Source organism: Gavialis gangeticus, unplaced genomic scaffold (genome assembly GCF_001723915.1).
Source record: "Gavialis gangeticus isolate Ggan-Ray unplaced genomic scaffold, GavGan_comp1, whole genome shotgun sequence".
NCBI lineage: Eukaryota > Metazoa > Chordata > Crocodylia > Gavialidae > Gavialis > Gavialis gangeticus.
The window spans coordinates 37,874,588-37,890,384 of NW_017729027.1; the positions used below are offsets into that span (position 1 = coordinate 37,874,588).

The 15,797-nt window shown below is 43.8% G+C and overlaps 1 protein-coding gene across 2 annotated transcripts; it reads right to left on the reverse strand.

The window, feature by feature from the left end:
* Nucleotides 1-4,977: 4,977 nt before the first annotated feature.
* Nucleotides 4,978-14,897, reverse strand: TMEM14A (transmembrane protein 14A). Of its 2 annotated transcripts, none has more exons than XM_019520593.1 (4): nucleotides 14,756-14,868; nucleotides 12,013-12,114; nucleotides 7,525-7,612; nucleotides 4,978-5,606 (listed from the first exon to the last, which is right to left on the reverse strand). In XM_019520593.1, exons 1-4 carry the CDS (start codon nucleotides 14,829-14,831, stop codon nucleotides 5,567-5,569), a joined length of 306 nt encoding a protein of 101 aa, XP_019376138.1. In that variant the 5' UTR covers nucleotides 14,832-14,868; the 3' UTR covers nucleotides 4,978-5,566. The 2 variants fall into 2 exon arrangements, with proteins under 2 accessions (XP_019376138.1, XP_019376139.1); XM_019520594.1 differs by lacking the exon at nucleotides 4,978-5,606 and adding an exon at nucleotides 6,615-7,207 and having other exon boundaries at nucleotides 14,756-14,897.
* Between the last annotated feature and the right edge of the window lie 900 nt (nucleotides 14,898-15,797).

Genomic DNA, 15,797 nt, shown 5'->3' on the forward strand with positions numbered 1-15,797 from the left:
AGCTCTTCCCCTTGGTTGGGTGGTCTGTAGTAGACCCCTCGGCCAAGTCGCTGATGAAGATGTTGAATAGTGTGGGCCCAAGGACCAAGCCCTATGGAACCCCACTGCCCAGGTCCCTCCAGGTTGAAAGTGACCCATCCACCACCACTCTCTGGGTGCGGTCCTCCAGCCAATTTGCGAGCCATCTGACTGTGTAGGCATTGACACCACAGTCACCTAATTTTTTAATGAGAATGGGGTGACAGACAGTGTCAAAGTCTTACTGGACTTTAGGAAGCCCTAAGTCCACCGTGACACCTGTGTCCAAGGATTTTGTGACCTAGTTATAGAAGGCAACCAGATTGGTCTTATAGGACCTGCCTCGACTGAACCCATGTTGGTTGTCCCTAAGCATAATCACCCCTGCTGGTCCCCTGCAGATGTGCTCCTGGATAATTTTCTCAAAGAGCTTCCCCAGGACTGAGGTAAGACTAAGGGGCCTATAGTTTCCTGGGTCCTTCTTCCTCCCTTTTTTGAAAATGGGGACCACATTGGCCTTTTCCAGTCCTCTGGCACCTCACCAGAGCACCACGAGCGCTCATAAAGCTGTGCCAGGGTCCCGCAATGACCTCTGCCAATTCCCTCAGCACTCTGGGGTGGAGATCATCAGGACTTGCTGATTTGAACACGTCCATTCCCACCAGAAGTTCCCTGAGTAGGTCCTCTCTGACCCTGGGCCTGGCTGTGCCTCCCCTGGGTCCGTCCAGGATCCCGGTAGGGTGGGGATGGCCCGGTCCTTGCTGAGAAAAATGGAGGCAAAGAATTTGTTAAAGAGGTTAGCTTTGTCTTCTGGTGTGACCACTAGATTTCCAAGCGTGTCCTACAGAGGCCCCACGTTACCTCCTATGTGTTTAAAAAAAGACTTCTTGGTCTCTTTGAACTGGGTCACTAGTTCCGTCTCCGCTTTAGCCTTCCTAATAGCCCCCCTACAATCTCGAGCAATGGAGGTATAATCCTCATTGGTGATGGTCCCTCCCTTCCATTGGATGTATGCCTCCTTTTTAGCTTTGAGACGTTCCTGGATGCTTTTGGTGAGCCATGGGGGCTTTTGAACACTCTTGCCCCCTTTGATCTGCGTTGAGACTGTCACCCTTTGGGCTTGGAGGATCGTCTCCTTAAGGAACGATCCCTCTTCTCAGACTCCAAACTCCCCTCCCCTCCAGGACCTCACTGCCTCCCTGACAAGTCTCCTTACCTCATTGAAATCTGCCCTCCTGAAGTCCAGGGCTGCTGCCTTGCTACAGGCCTTTGACACTCCGCGCTGGATGGTGAATTCCAGTAGGCGATGATCGTTATCACCCAGGTGGTCGAGCACCTGCAGTCCTCTCACCAGGTCATCGCCTGTGGCCAGGACTAGGTCCAACAAGGCATTTCCTCTGGTGGGACTGTGCACCTCCTGGGTTAGATGGAGGTCCTGTAACTTGGCTAGGAACCTACGTGAGTGTCAAGCCTGGCTGACTGCTCTTCCCAGAAGATGTCCGGATAGTTTAGGTCAGCCATAACACAACACATTTAGAAATTAGAGGCTTTACAAATATGACAGGGCCCTATGGCTATTTTCAGTTTTAAGATCAAAGCAAGAACAAATATAACTTTATTGGAATGAGCATTAATTTGCTATATCATATATTGTGTACAAAAATATATTTACACAATATATGATATAGCAATCAAACTAGGCAAAACTAATCATATATTGTTTCATCAGCCCTGTAGTCAATAAAATGTACATCTCTTTTTTTCAGATTCATAATACAAAATCTAGCCTTCTTGAGCATTTTGACAGTGCATCCAGTGCTTCACTGAAAGTTATTTCCATACCTGAGTCAATGCTCATCTGAATTAACATTTCCATACCTGTGTTAATACTTTTAGGTAGAATTAAACTCAGTCTGCAGAGCTGTGAAATAGGAACTAGATTATGAGGCACATTTGCAGACAACAGAATTGCAGAAAAAAGGGTAGCTTGGTTAGTGGGACATCAAGACTTTAAAAAGGAGATAGTCATTAACACCTGTGAAATGCAAGAGGGTGAAAGACTTGAAAAAAACCCAAAACAAAACAACAATGCTTTACCAGAAGAGGCAGCCCATTAGCTTGACCTGGCTCTGCAGCATCTGTATAGACTGGGCTCTTCAGCAGGGCTTTTGGCCCTTTTATCCAATAACTGATTGAATCATCTATTCAATAAAAACACCAAGTTGCTCTGCTGAAGCACCTGATCTATACAGCCATTGGGCCAACTGCTTCCAACTAATACAATGCGTCTTCTGGGCATATGCTACACACACTGCATGGGCACACCGAGCTTAAAACAAAGCATTGTTTGTTTCTTTTTCATGTCTGTATGCAGCTGAAGTATTTAGAAGAAATCGGGTATATAATGAGCAATGAAGTCAAGTGACTCCCTCACTCCTGCCAGGCAGTCGGTTTTAAACTTTGGGTGGACCAAGAATGAAAAGGGGATGCAAATGTTCCACTGTACCACCTCCACCCCAACCCCCATCCCCAAGGATCTGCCCCTGAATAGTACGTTTCAGCTGTACCCTCTGAGAACCTTAGGAGGGAGGGCAGATACTATTTCCCTATTTTAAAGATACATAAACTGAGGCATAAAAGAACTGCTGTGTGACTCTGGAAAACTCCTTTATTTTCAGAAATAGAACCCAAGTGTTCTGCCTCTGCCCATTTTGTTATATACTGTCTCATGATGCTTCCTTTAACAGTTCAGCTATAACTCAAGCCTCTCAAGGCTTTTTTCATACAGCTTGTAAAACCCCCATTTCTGCACAGCTGTCTATATCACCAGTATCTTCTTGCACAGGTGTTCACTTGAGAGCTCAGGACTCTGGCATAAGTTTACAAGTTAATGTAGGAGACCAAATATTACCCTTTTTAATATATGAAGCATAAAAGAACAAAATTGAAGATGAAATTTTAACACAAATTTAATAAATACATGGCAAGACTAAGGGCCAAAGGGAAATGAAAGCTATTTATGAGCTTTTTTTAATCATGATATTTGACTTCCCTATCTATTGTAAGCTAGCAGAAACAGAAGATGGGTAGAAGGAGGAATAGCCAACCATAGCATGTGTTGTATCTGACTCCTTAGCTTCCTATTGAATACTTTTTGTAGCTGGAGGTAGTATTTCTTATTGAACAAACTTGCATAGTCGTGAGAGACCAGCCTTAGGGTTTAAAACATCCTTCATCAATCCCTGAGCCCTGATAAAGGGGCCTTAAAGACTGGAAGCTTGATTCATGTCTCCCAACTTCATGAATTAGTCTAATAAAAGGGTGGCTTTGACAGGGCAAAGTAGCTTTCATGGACTAGTTCTTTAACTGGTAGGTCTTGTTTAAAGGGGGTACCACCACTTCTGTTTTAAAAGAAAGTGCCAGCTGCCCTTGCATTTTGTTATGGACTTGGTTCTGTTAGGCATATTCTGAGAACTGGAGAACTGAAATATTTGAAGTCTGTAGGAACGTAAAATGTTGCCAGTGTTGCCCCCAGAATTCTTCAATCTCTACAGGGCTGAGTAGTTAGATATCTAGGTCACACATGTCCAAATTCATAAACTTGACATTTCTCTGACTGGCTAACATGCAGGGCTCAATTGAGTAGATGTGCTCTGAGAGCACTTAACAGGTGAAGCTCAAAATCAGAGAGAAAGAGGAGTACCAAACCATCTCTACTCTCATATGCTTTTAACCAGCAGTCTAACAGTTTGTCATCTGGCAAGGATATGAGACGTCCTCCTATACAGATTCTGAGCCCCAGTTGTCTCCCTCCTACCAGGTAAGTCCCTAACCACTGGACTACAGAACAATGCTCACTTGCTCATGTTAATGAATATTTACTTCTTTCATGCAAATGAACAGCTGGAACAAAAAATGAGAAAACCCTCACTACAAAACAGCCTATTATCTGGTGGCGAGGGGACTCTTTTGGAAGGTACGGGTTCAAATCTTATGCAGAAGTAGGAATTGAGCCTGGATCTACTGTGTCCTGGGTATACACTCTATTCAATAATATACTGGATAAAAACCAAGTGTCTTTTCCCTAAGCCCGAAAGCTTGCTTAAAAATTGTTCTCCAACTGTTTAAGTTGGTCTAATAAAAGATACCAGATTCACCCAAAGAACCTTGTCTGCCTTTTCCCTAAGTCTGGTCCTGAAAGAAAACAGTAAATGGTTTCATAGTTTCATAGTTTCTAGGGTCGGAAGGGACCTGAGCAGATCATCTAGTCCGACCCCCTGCCATGGCAGGAAGAGCACTGGGGTCAAATGACCCCAGTAAGGTGGTCATCCAACCTCCTCTTAAAAACCCCCAGGGTGGGAGCCTGCACCACCTCACTTGGAAGCTGGTTCCAGACCCTAGCCGCCCTGACCGTGAAGTAGCGCCTCCTGATGTCCAACTTAAACCTTCCCTCCGCCAGCTTGTGACCATTGTTCCTGGTCACTCCTTGCGGCGCTCGGGGGAACAGGGACTCCCCCAGCGCCTGCTGATCCCCCCTAACCAGTTTATAACAGGCCACAAGATCCCCCCTCAGCCTTCTCTTTTGAAGGCTGAACAGGTTCAGGTCCCGCAACCTTTCCTCATAGGACCTACCCTGCTGTCCCTTGATCATACGAGTGGCCCTCCTCTGGACCCTCTCGATGCTGTCCACATCCTGGTGTCTTTGTCCAGCTCAAGTCAGCTTTGAGAGTCTGCATACCAAAAGTGCAAACAAGATGTGTTAATTGGGTCTAAAATGTTAAGCACAATGCAGAGCAGTTCCAAATTCCCATTCATTTCAGTGGAAACTGAGGGCACCTTATAGTCGTGGGTCCTTAAAGGAAAGGTATATGCAGATAACAGACAAATCTCTTCCACTCCACGTTCAGCCTTAAAAAGAATATTTTTGGAGTCTTATAGATAAACAAAATTAAGAAAAACTACTTTAAAAGTTCCATCTTTTATTAGAATTAATATCCATGACAATTTGTACATGGAAGACCAGAGATTTACAGATTTTGAAACAGTGTTTTATAGTGCCAAGGCATTTACCCTTACTCAGTGATTTTGATACAATATATACAATCAATACTAACAATATTTTAGAGCTTCTTTTGATTACATAGTGTCAGAAGCAAGAGGCTTATAGTTTATATGGCTTTTTAGCTTTCCTGACACACGAGCATGTTTTGATTTTCCAAGGTATACAGCATTCCTAGCTCTCAGTGACCTCCATTGGAGTGTCACCAGCTCAGAACATTTGAAAAATCAAGCTAATGAGTTACCTGCAAGTTAGCAAGCTGCTTAAATGAAAACAAACAAACAGTCTTGTTGAATAAAATAAACCAAACTTGAAAAATACCAGAGAAATCTGAGATCAGAGGTGATCACAGGAACATATCACAGGTATATATCATTTAACAGAAAAATGCCAGAAACAGCTTTGTTGAAACTTATCTTTCAAGTATAAAGAGCTTGTCTATCTGTCCAGAGATAAAATACTTCTACTTCAATTCTTGGTTCTGGTTTCTTACAGCAGCATAAAAACAAGTCGCAAAATCATCAAAAGGCTGCAACAGAACAGAGAACAGAATTTAAAAATGCACAATAAAGTTTGTGTATCGACAATCATACAGCAAAGAGCTTATACATGAATGTGCTATTGGTTAAGAGACGAGAGAATCTGCAACCTTGAAAAGAGGACCTTTTAAAGCATTTCTCCATGTAGAACATGACTCTAGTATAACACCAGCTCTATGTCAAGTTAATGAAATTACATCAACATAAAAAGAGCAACAGTGTAGAGAATGAGGCTTTAGGGATTATAGAATGCCAAGAAACATATACCCTTTGGGCCCAATTTTCACTTACATTTATGTGTAGCCAGAGTAGGTGAATGGAATTACATTATAGTGAATGGAATTACAGTGATAGAAACCCTAAGTGAGTGATAAGACATCCTTTAAATTGTGATGCATTAGAGTTTCTTTGAAAATAAAAATACTAAATTGCTTTTTCTATGTGATCCAGCTATTTCAAAGTCACCATAATTATTTCACATTATTGATGACTTATAGACAAACTGCCCATGCCAAAGCATTAAGCTCAAGCTCTATCTGATAGTCATCACAGTTTCATTTTAAAAAATTACAAGAGGCCTGGACTGACAAAACTGCTACAAGGAAGCTTGGAAAACTAAAATGCTTTCTTTTTAACCTTGGATGAGTTTAAGACTGAACCCAGAAGTTTGTCTACACCAGGGGTTCTTGAGAAGGCCCTAGGAGGTACGTGCAGGTCAGTGCAGGCAACGCCCACCCAGCTGGACGCAGGGGAAACTTGCATGTGGAAGCTGCCAACGCATCACATCTGGCTGTGCCCTCCCCCCCCACCCCAAATGTCTGGGGGTACACTGATCCAAAAAGGTTGAAAACCCCTGGTCTACACTTTGCAATGGAAACTGCTCACAATAGTGAGCTGAAGTTGTGCTAAACATGGCTTACTTTTTTATACATGCAGTTGTACTGGATCTGTTGCTCTTCCTGCCAATACTTGTTGCCAGAATCATTTAGTTAAATTCTATGGCCTGTAGTATGTTGTTGGAAGGGAAGCATTAGACAGGATGATCATAATGCTCCCTTCTGCTGAAAATACTGCTCTGAGAACATAACTGACAATATGGTTTATGATACAATGCTAACAAGTTGTCATCAATTAGTTGTGCATGGACAATACAGGTTCAGGAAGAGAGACATTTCATTTACCTCATACAGCAACAGTAAAAACGTCAGTTAATTTTCTGATAACACAATTTTTAGATATCAGATGTACAAAAGAGAAGAAAATTTGATTTTTAGGTGCAGTTTTCAGCTTATCCCATTCTGAATATTAATTGGGACTTGGAAATTGAAAAGAGTTTTGAAATATGGAGTCACTGGAAGAGCAAGCTTGGAATTTTACTACGGAACTAAAATATAGAAAATGTCTATAATATGCAAGATGAACAGTAGCAAAAGAACGAAACAGGTGCTTTATGTAGTCATTTGCAGTAATGTTGGCCAACACTTTCAAATTCAGATGTTCAATCTCAAGCATAAAAATCAAAGCTACTAAATATAAGCAGACCAATTTTCAAAGGTAAGTCTTCAGTGGGAGTCACAGATACTTAGTAATTCTGAAAAACAGAGTACTTTCATTTAGGTGCCTATCTCTAAAAAGAACTCATACTTCTAATGGCTAATCAGTATATCGAGTGATATATCGCTGGTAATGATATCCTCTTTGTGCAGAATACCAGTGTTAGACGTACGGATTTTTTAAAGGAACAGCTATTTACCAGAACTGTATCAAGACCTTCAAGCTCATTGCATTCAGACCTCCAACCAGGCATCTTCAGCTTCAATTAAGTCTGACTTGGATAGACATCAACTGGCAAGCAGCCATTTGAAACTGGTTGGCACCACTACAATAGAAACTTGAATATGTATTTACCTTATACCAGCTATTAGGCCAGCTGGCATAAGTTTCTTGGACCTCTTGAACCTTACTCCCATTACAATGGTCAGAAGAAAAGCAGAAACTGTAAAAGATAAATCAATACAGAATTTACTCTTCTAGCAAAGGAATTTTGAAGACAATGGTTAGTGAGCAATGTATTATTTGTTAGCAATATTCTGCTATGAAACTCTGATAGCATAAGCTATTAGATTAGAAAGAGATGCAATTAGCCATAAAACAATACATGCTTTTTTCAGTAGCTTGATTTTCTCAGCCTGAAATAAAGTATCCAGACACAAAAGAATGCAAAAATCTTACTCTGCAGATATGAATAATACCATCCAAAAGTGTAATTCTATACTTCCACATTTATGTGTAGAGACATGGAGCAGTATGAGCCATGATAAAAAGCCATAGCTCACTGTACAAGTTGACTGTGTCTTATAAAGACCATCATCACACACCAGTGGTGCTCAACCTCTCCAATTCTACATTCTTGATGAAAGGTGTGGGACCAGTGTGCAGGTATGATCTGGCACACCACTATGACCTACATACTAGATCCAGCCACAGCATGACCCCATGCATCAGCCTGATCTGGTGCACAGGACCATGTCATCTGGACTACGGGACCCCCCACAGGGCCATAAATTGAGCAGTGGGGGAGAGGTGGCAGCATTAACTGCTGTGGCTCTGGGGGCAATTAATGTTACTAATGTTCCCCCACCACCAAGTTTCTGTTCCCATGAGGAGCTCCACAGGCTGGATGACATGTCTCTGCAGGCCAGAGACTGAGCAGTACTATCATAAAACATGAGACCTCCTTTCCCAATGCCCAAGTTTAATAACCTGCTTATGTAGAAATCAACCTCTGATTTCATGTTAAACAAATGGTACTTGCCTTCTAAGTAAAAAGTTAGCCTTAGAAATGAAAACACAGCACTGAGAATTGACACTGCCATTATTTTTCTTAAAGAACATAGCTATTCATGTCCCCCTATATCTCAGCCACAGGTTCTTCTTTTTTTCTTTTTTGGCAGGGGACTTCATGCCGTTCTTTACTGGTGGCACTGATGGCATTAGCTCAATCCTAGCTGGCTCTTCTAAGGATAGACCAAGGGGGCATTGGCTGAAAAAGGTGGGGACAGCTTAACAGAGAGACAGGAAACCAGTGCAATGTTCAAAGTACAGGACTACTAAGTTCTAACTTCAGCTCCAACAGTGACGCAATTAAGGCCACCAAGTCATATAATCTTACCATCTCTTTTTTCCTTTATAAAAATCTTTACTTGCCTAATACAGGGCATTTTAATAAGATGGCCTAATGACACTAAGAGTGCTCTGTGGGTGGAAGCTTTCCCAAGAATAAAAACAAAACTCTATGGTGATGGGAAGCCAGTGAAGACCTCTTTTTAGATATGGCTGGAGTTCCACACGGGTAGCTGAGCTCTACAGCTCCTACAGCAGGAGACTGGTGCTGACCCGAGCTCCCGCTCCTTTTGTTATGCAGGATTAAAGGGCCATCCTGCTAACCCTTTCCAAAATCCACAAGCTAGCTGTCTCCACAGTGGAGCTGGTTGCATTCAATGGGAGGAAAGCATGAAATTATTCCATGGGCTCACCCAAAATGCTAAGGCAAGTTCTGGCAACTGAAAATAACTTTATGAAATTCCTCATTTAAAAAATTACTTCTGTTTCTTTGCTCATAAGTATTCTGATTTTATGATGTGTACACTGATCTTTTCAGGAATGACTCTGAAGAACAGAATGACTACTCCACAACATGAGTCTCCTTTACAGCCCTTAATACATCCATTACCACTCCAGGCTAAAAAGCATGCCCATTCTGTAATACTCTCTCTTCTAATTTTTCAAAACTGCTCATTTTAGGTGTTCTTTTCCAAGACACTCATATTTTCAGAGGTGCTAGGAACCCACAGCTCCAAATGAAATGAATGGGAGTGGGGTAATATTGACTTCTCTAGAAAAATACTGTTCTCAGCTGCCTCAAATTGAGCACTCAGTTACAAACTATTTTTTAATATTCCATCACTGAAATAGGAATTAAATTGTCCAGAGAAATGTGATGCTAATGGCAAGAAATATAAAAATGAAATATTGTTTAATAAAACATTAATGATGGAAATGTGCTTTAAGTGTTTGTATGGTATTTGCTTTTTACAGTAGTGGAAAGTTATAGGGCTGCTATTTCCTAGGCTCCTAGAAAAGCTTTATCGCTTAGTGTATGATACCCTTGTTACTGTTGGATTTTGAGATGGATAAATACCGTATTTTCTTCCACACAACATGCCCCCAGAATTAGATACTGTACGTGCCTTGTTTTTGAAAGGCAGAATGAAGAAAAAAAAACTTTCTTTGAAAATAGTGGTAAGTAGCAGTAAGTAATGGAGCAGTGATAGCTAGGGAGCTCAGCATGCTCATCTGTGTTGCTCCCTGTAGCCCACACAGCATTACTTTCACTCCCTACCCCACCCCAAGAAAAGGCTTAAGCTACTGAAATTGCTATTATCATACTTCATTACTCAAAATATGCATCCCAATTTCCAGGTGCCAATTGATTAAAAAAGGTGTGCTGTATGCAAGAAAATACAATAGTCACTACTATCTTTTAGGCTGCCATCCTGTAAAAACATCCAAGTTGTCCCACTTTACGCATGCAAGTTATCCTACTGAGCTCAGAGTTCAATGGGGCTATTACCAAGAGCAAACATGTCTACAGTTCTGTGAGATAAGGCAAAAATACTCAAAACTGAAATTAAAAACAAACTTTCACCATGAGAACATTTTCTCTATGTCAGATTCAGTGAACAGTGACATTCCTGCTACTTCATGAATCTAAATTTTTAGTAAATAATAATAAATATCTTTCCATGTTGAAAGAAAACTCCCAAAACAAGTTTTTGTGCAAATTATTATATGCACAAATCTCACCATTAGCTTTTTACACACTATTTTAGCATGCTTAGCATAAACAGCCTCAGGCAGAGTAGTGCAAAATTTGAATTAGTCCTACCAAAACTAGAAAAACATGAAACATGCTTTATTATCAGTTTTTACTTACACTTTTTCTCTTCTACAAACTCCAGATCTGAACTAATAAAATCATTAATCCGTGTAAGTGAAGAAACAGGTTTAAAAGCATCTAATTTTCTTTGTTTTATTTTTTTCATTAAATACCTAAGGTGACATTTTTGCTTTAAGAGAATATTATTTTTCAGAAGGATAATTTGTGTTTGTTTTACAGGGAGAAAGCTACTTTTTTTACCCAGAGATAGGCTTACTACTGCTTTTACTGCAAGGTGATTAGGCACAGCTAACATCACAACCCTATTTATACTTCACCCTGACAAAAACTCTGGTGGCATGTATCCATCAGGGCTTTTAAACCTGGTAGCTAGCACCTAGCACTTATCCCATGATAAGTACCACGATGGTTTTTGGCAGTGAAGACAAAGCCCATGGCAAACAATTGTTTCAATGGGAGCTGTGGGCCACCCTTGCCAAGACTAGACCCATAAACAACTGTAATAACTAAGGCTACTTACAGACATAACCCCACCCCACAAAACAGTGCTTTACTTTTAAATTGACATGCCCCTGCGAATGTCCAGAATGTGCTGGCTCTTCCAGTAAAGTGCAGGGTTTCTTCTCCCCCATATCTGTCAGCAGCCCACATTTATTTCTAATCTGCAGGCAAGTTTTAAAGATTTCCTTTTAGCAATCTTTCCCTGGCTCTTTATTGTAGTTTATAGTTCATACTGTTGTATAATCCTATAGACAAGTGGGGCACAGGGGGGTGCTAGCTGGCAGCTGCCAGTTTTCTTTGAACAACCTGCCCCATTTGCAGAGTAATCCACATTCAGTCTTCAGTGTTGGTAGACACTTCCCTTCACTTTAGTATAACTCAGCAAGCAGCCTGCATCCCACCTCTCCCCACCTTGGGCTCTGCTTTGGCCATACCACCCACAGGGGAGGGGACAGGAGAAGGGAGGGCAGCAGCTGCCACCTCCTGTGGGTGGCAGCCAGGACTTGGGTGCTGCTGGGGGTGGGGGGGCAGGAGGCAGCAGGACCTGGTTCTGGGGCACCTGGAGGTAGCAGGGCACTGCAGGTCAGGAGTGAGAGGCACCAGCAGGGCCAGGGGGCTGCAGGTCAGGAGTGAGAGGCACCTGCGGGGTGGGGGCCTGTAGGTTGGGAGTGAGGGGCCATGCTAAGGAAGTGGGGTCATGCTGAAGAAAAGTTTCGGAAGCACCGGTCTAACCGAAGACTCAACTTAAACTGTCAAGCAAACCAAGGCATGCATATGAAGAACAAAACTGTGATCTGTAAGGTCCCTTCCAACCCCTAACAACTATGAAACCATGAATGGATGAATTTATACACATGAAGGATAAATGTTCAAAAAACAATTTAAAATGTCTTTTGTTTCCTATACCTTTTCCTCTAGTTAAATAACATACTTACATAATGATATCTTCACATCTCTGGGGTCATGTGTTACACAATAAGCTCCATAACCAGCCACCGATCCAAAGGTGAGACCAGCTACCAGGGAGGTTTTACTACCTGCAGCAACAAAGCATTTAAAACATTACTTTAATTCTTTTTTCATTAATGTCTTCTCTCTATCTCTTCTTTCTTACAAGTCCTTCCTGTGAAAAAGCTATGTATTTCAAGGGTTGGCAACATTTTTGAGCAGAGTGCCAAAACCACCCACAACCTTGACTTGCAAGAGGCCGATGGTGGGAGAGCCATAAGGGGTGTGCCAGAGGCAGATGGTGGGGAAGCCACAAGGGGCCCGATCCTTGTTGCAGCAGCACAGCCCCAGTTCCTTCCTTGCTGTCCACCACAAGGCACAAACGCCAAACAAAATGCCTTCTTGTGCCACACTCTGGCACTTGTGCCGGAGGTTGCCTACCCCTGATGTATTTGCTAATGTCATGACACATAATATCTTTTGGGAGCAATCTATAAATTCGTTATGCTAGTCTCTTCTTTCCAGTGCGACTTACCAAACATTTTTCTGTATGTGTGAGTAGCCGGGCAATCTGTTTCTTATTGGTTAGATAGCAAACTGTGTCTTAACTGAAAATACTGGACAGGGAGATTAATTTTGCCTTCATGTAGCTTTCTCATCCAATGTGGAAACAGCCAAGAGATTTTTGTAACCTTGCTCCCAGACTGGCATAGTTTAATTGACTGCTTGATTTTGAGCAAGTCTCAGAACACTACAGAAGTTCCAGAAGATTGAGGAAAAAAACTATTTCAGCAGTTCATCCTGACATCAATCCTTGGCAACAATAAAATAGCTGATAGCAGTCAATGAATAAAGAGTAATATAATCACTGCCAACCAAGGAAGTCTAATGGAAAACAGATCTTGTCAAACTAATTTAACATCACCTTTTGAGACTAATTGGTAAAGGCAATACTGTCAGTGCAATATATCCAGATTTCTAGACGGCATTTGACTTGCTATGACACAGTATCTTGCTTAAGTCATATAGTAAAAAAAAAAGAGGCACATTAAATGGAGTGAAAAATTAACTAACAGGCCACTCTCTAAATGCAATTTTAAATGTAGATTTGTCATTGAGCAGCCGCAATTCTTGCAGTCCGGTAGGAGTCAGTTAGCTCTACGCTATTTAATATTGGTATCCATGATCTGTGAGAAAACATAAAATCATTACTAATTTTAAGTCACACAAAAGCTTGGGAGGGTAGTAATTAATGAAGATAACAAGTAACTGGTATTTAACAAACTGGATTTTTTGGTCAGAGGGAAGCAAGCAAACAATCATGTTGGGATTTTTTGTTTGTTTTGTTTTAATATAGCCAAATATCAGGTATCTAGAAACAAAGAATGTAGGCCAGAGTAACAAAGTTTCTGGAGATCAAGGATGTTGAAAAAGGACTGAAAGGTCATGGTGGATAATCAGCTGAACTTAATGCTTAATCACAGCTCCTGTGATGCTGTTCCCAAAGGACTGATGCAATCCTTGAATGTATAAATAGGAAAAATCAAATAGGAGTGTGATCCTATTTCAAGTAAGTTTATATTTGGTATTTGGGAAGATATCATACTGGTATGATCTCTAACATGTCCATGGTTTAGGAAGGATTTGGATAATTTGGAGAGGGTCCAGAGAAGAGCCCCAATAATAACTGAAGACTGCCTGACAGTAGATGATTTCAAGAACCTAACTGTCCACTGAATAATACCTGTGGTGAATTCAGCATTTTCTGAAGTCTTCAAAGAAGGACTGTATCCCTTTCTGGAAGATGTGTTTTAGTCAAATAGAGGTAACTAGATCAAATGCAGGAGCAACTGGGTGAAACCTGATGACCAGGTATGTCACAAATTAGCCCTGCACCCTCCTTCAGTGCCACTCTGATCCCTTTCCCCTGCCTGATCAGCTGCTCTGCTTCCCGCCCTGTGCTCCTTGCCCAACCCACTGTGCTCCATTTGGATCCTGCCCTACCTGCTACTGTGCTGCCTGTCCCTCCCCTGATCTGCTTCTGCCACACACAGGGGCCACCCACACCACAGACTGGCTACCTCTAACCTAAGTTATGCAGCAGGTCCACCTGCAGAACTAACAAGGATTTAAAGCTCCCCTTGCATAGGCAGATTAGCGCCTGGGCCAGTGAGGCCTGGGCTGGGACCCCCAGGTGTCTAGGTTCCTGTGGGAAATGGTGAGTTTCCCCTTGCAGGCAGGCAGCATTTTAAGTGCACCCCTGCGGAGAGGCATGGGAGGTACGTGCCCCCCCAGATTTGTGCACAGGGCAGATGTGGACTGCCTGCTGTGGGCTCAGGGCCCTTGGCCCTGCTGACTTTGCCCTGGGGATCCTGCGCCAGCCACAGGTCCCATGCCCACCTGGCAGTAGTGGGGGTAGCAAGTTATGCCTCTCACTGCAGAGCAGGCAGAGGATGCATGGCTGGTGCAGGGTCCCCAGGGCAAAGGCAGCAGCCCACACAACCCTTGCCCTGCTCAGCTCCACTCTGCTCCAGCCATGGCAGGGGGTAGGGAGCAGGGAGGAAAAGTAGGCAGGTGCCACCCCACCCCACCCCCAGCCTCCCCCCTTGGGAGTGGCAGCACCAGGAAGGGAAAGGGCCCCTCTGCCCGCTGGAGCCTAGGGCCCCAATAAATCTTAATCTGCTACTGTCCCATTGGGTGCTACTGTCCCCCTGCCACCCCAGGCCTTACCTTTCCGTACATATCCCATGGCACCTCCGGCAGCCAGCAACACAGCATAACCAAAACCGATCCAGTCGACAGCCATGGTGACAACTCTGGAGAAGAAAAGAAACAGTAGCACTGCTGACAAGCACGTTCCACTGTAAAATTATATTCCCCTTTCAGCTTTATACACTGTCCCCAGCATTAGTAACAAGCCACCTTCTAGCACTGTTTGAATACACTTGAGATGTGCCTCTAAATCGAGCAAACGCATGGTCTTTATCATGTAACCCCACTCCTTCCTGTCCCTGCTCCCTTCAGCACTTAGACACTGTGTCTTATCTCTAATCGGGTCCTACGCTACGTATAGGAGTAGGGGCTTGTCTATGTTACAAGCCTTCTGCTGGCTTAAAGCAGCCACCCCAGGAAAGCTGCCAGCCCATGCCCATGCCTGCATGGCTTCAGATGGCTCCAGCATGGGCGACTAGTGCCTCCCGAGTCTGGGGTGGGTACCAGATTGTCGGGGGGGAATCGTCCAGCCAGTGGTGAAACCAGAAGTGCACTTCCAATTCTGCAGCTGGTGCTCCCAGGGGGTGCACAGCCCATCTCAGGGGGTGCGCGTGCACCCCTAGGAGCATGCGCTGTGGAAGCAGCCGTGATTGCTGGCAGAAGGCCTGGGTGAGTTGAGGGGCACTTTCTGTTGCCCACTGGATGTGGCTGTTGCTGGCAGCGCCGACCGCTCTGGTAGCAGAAGCCTCTGCCAGAGACCTGCCAGCACGGGCCCACGTGCACTTCTGCCACCGCCACGAGGCCCGAGGCCTGGCACACAGCACAGGGGCCTGAGATGCTCCCAGCTGCCAGGCAGAGCCCTTGCCTTTGGCTGCGGCACCCCGCAAGGGGACTGGCAGGTGCGGGGGAAGAGCGAGACGCGCATGGCTCGGGCCAGGACTGAGGAAGGCCCCGGGCCCTGCCCAGCCCTATGCCCGGTGAGGACCGCCCCGCGCTCGGCCCCGGCCCAGCCCCGCCCCGCAGCCCGGTGTCCCTCGCCGGGGCCGGGGGAGTCGCGGCG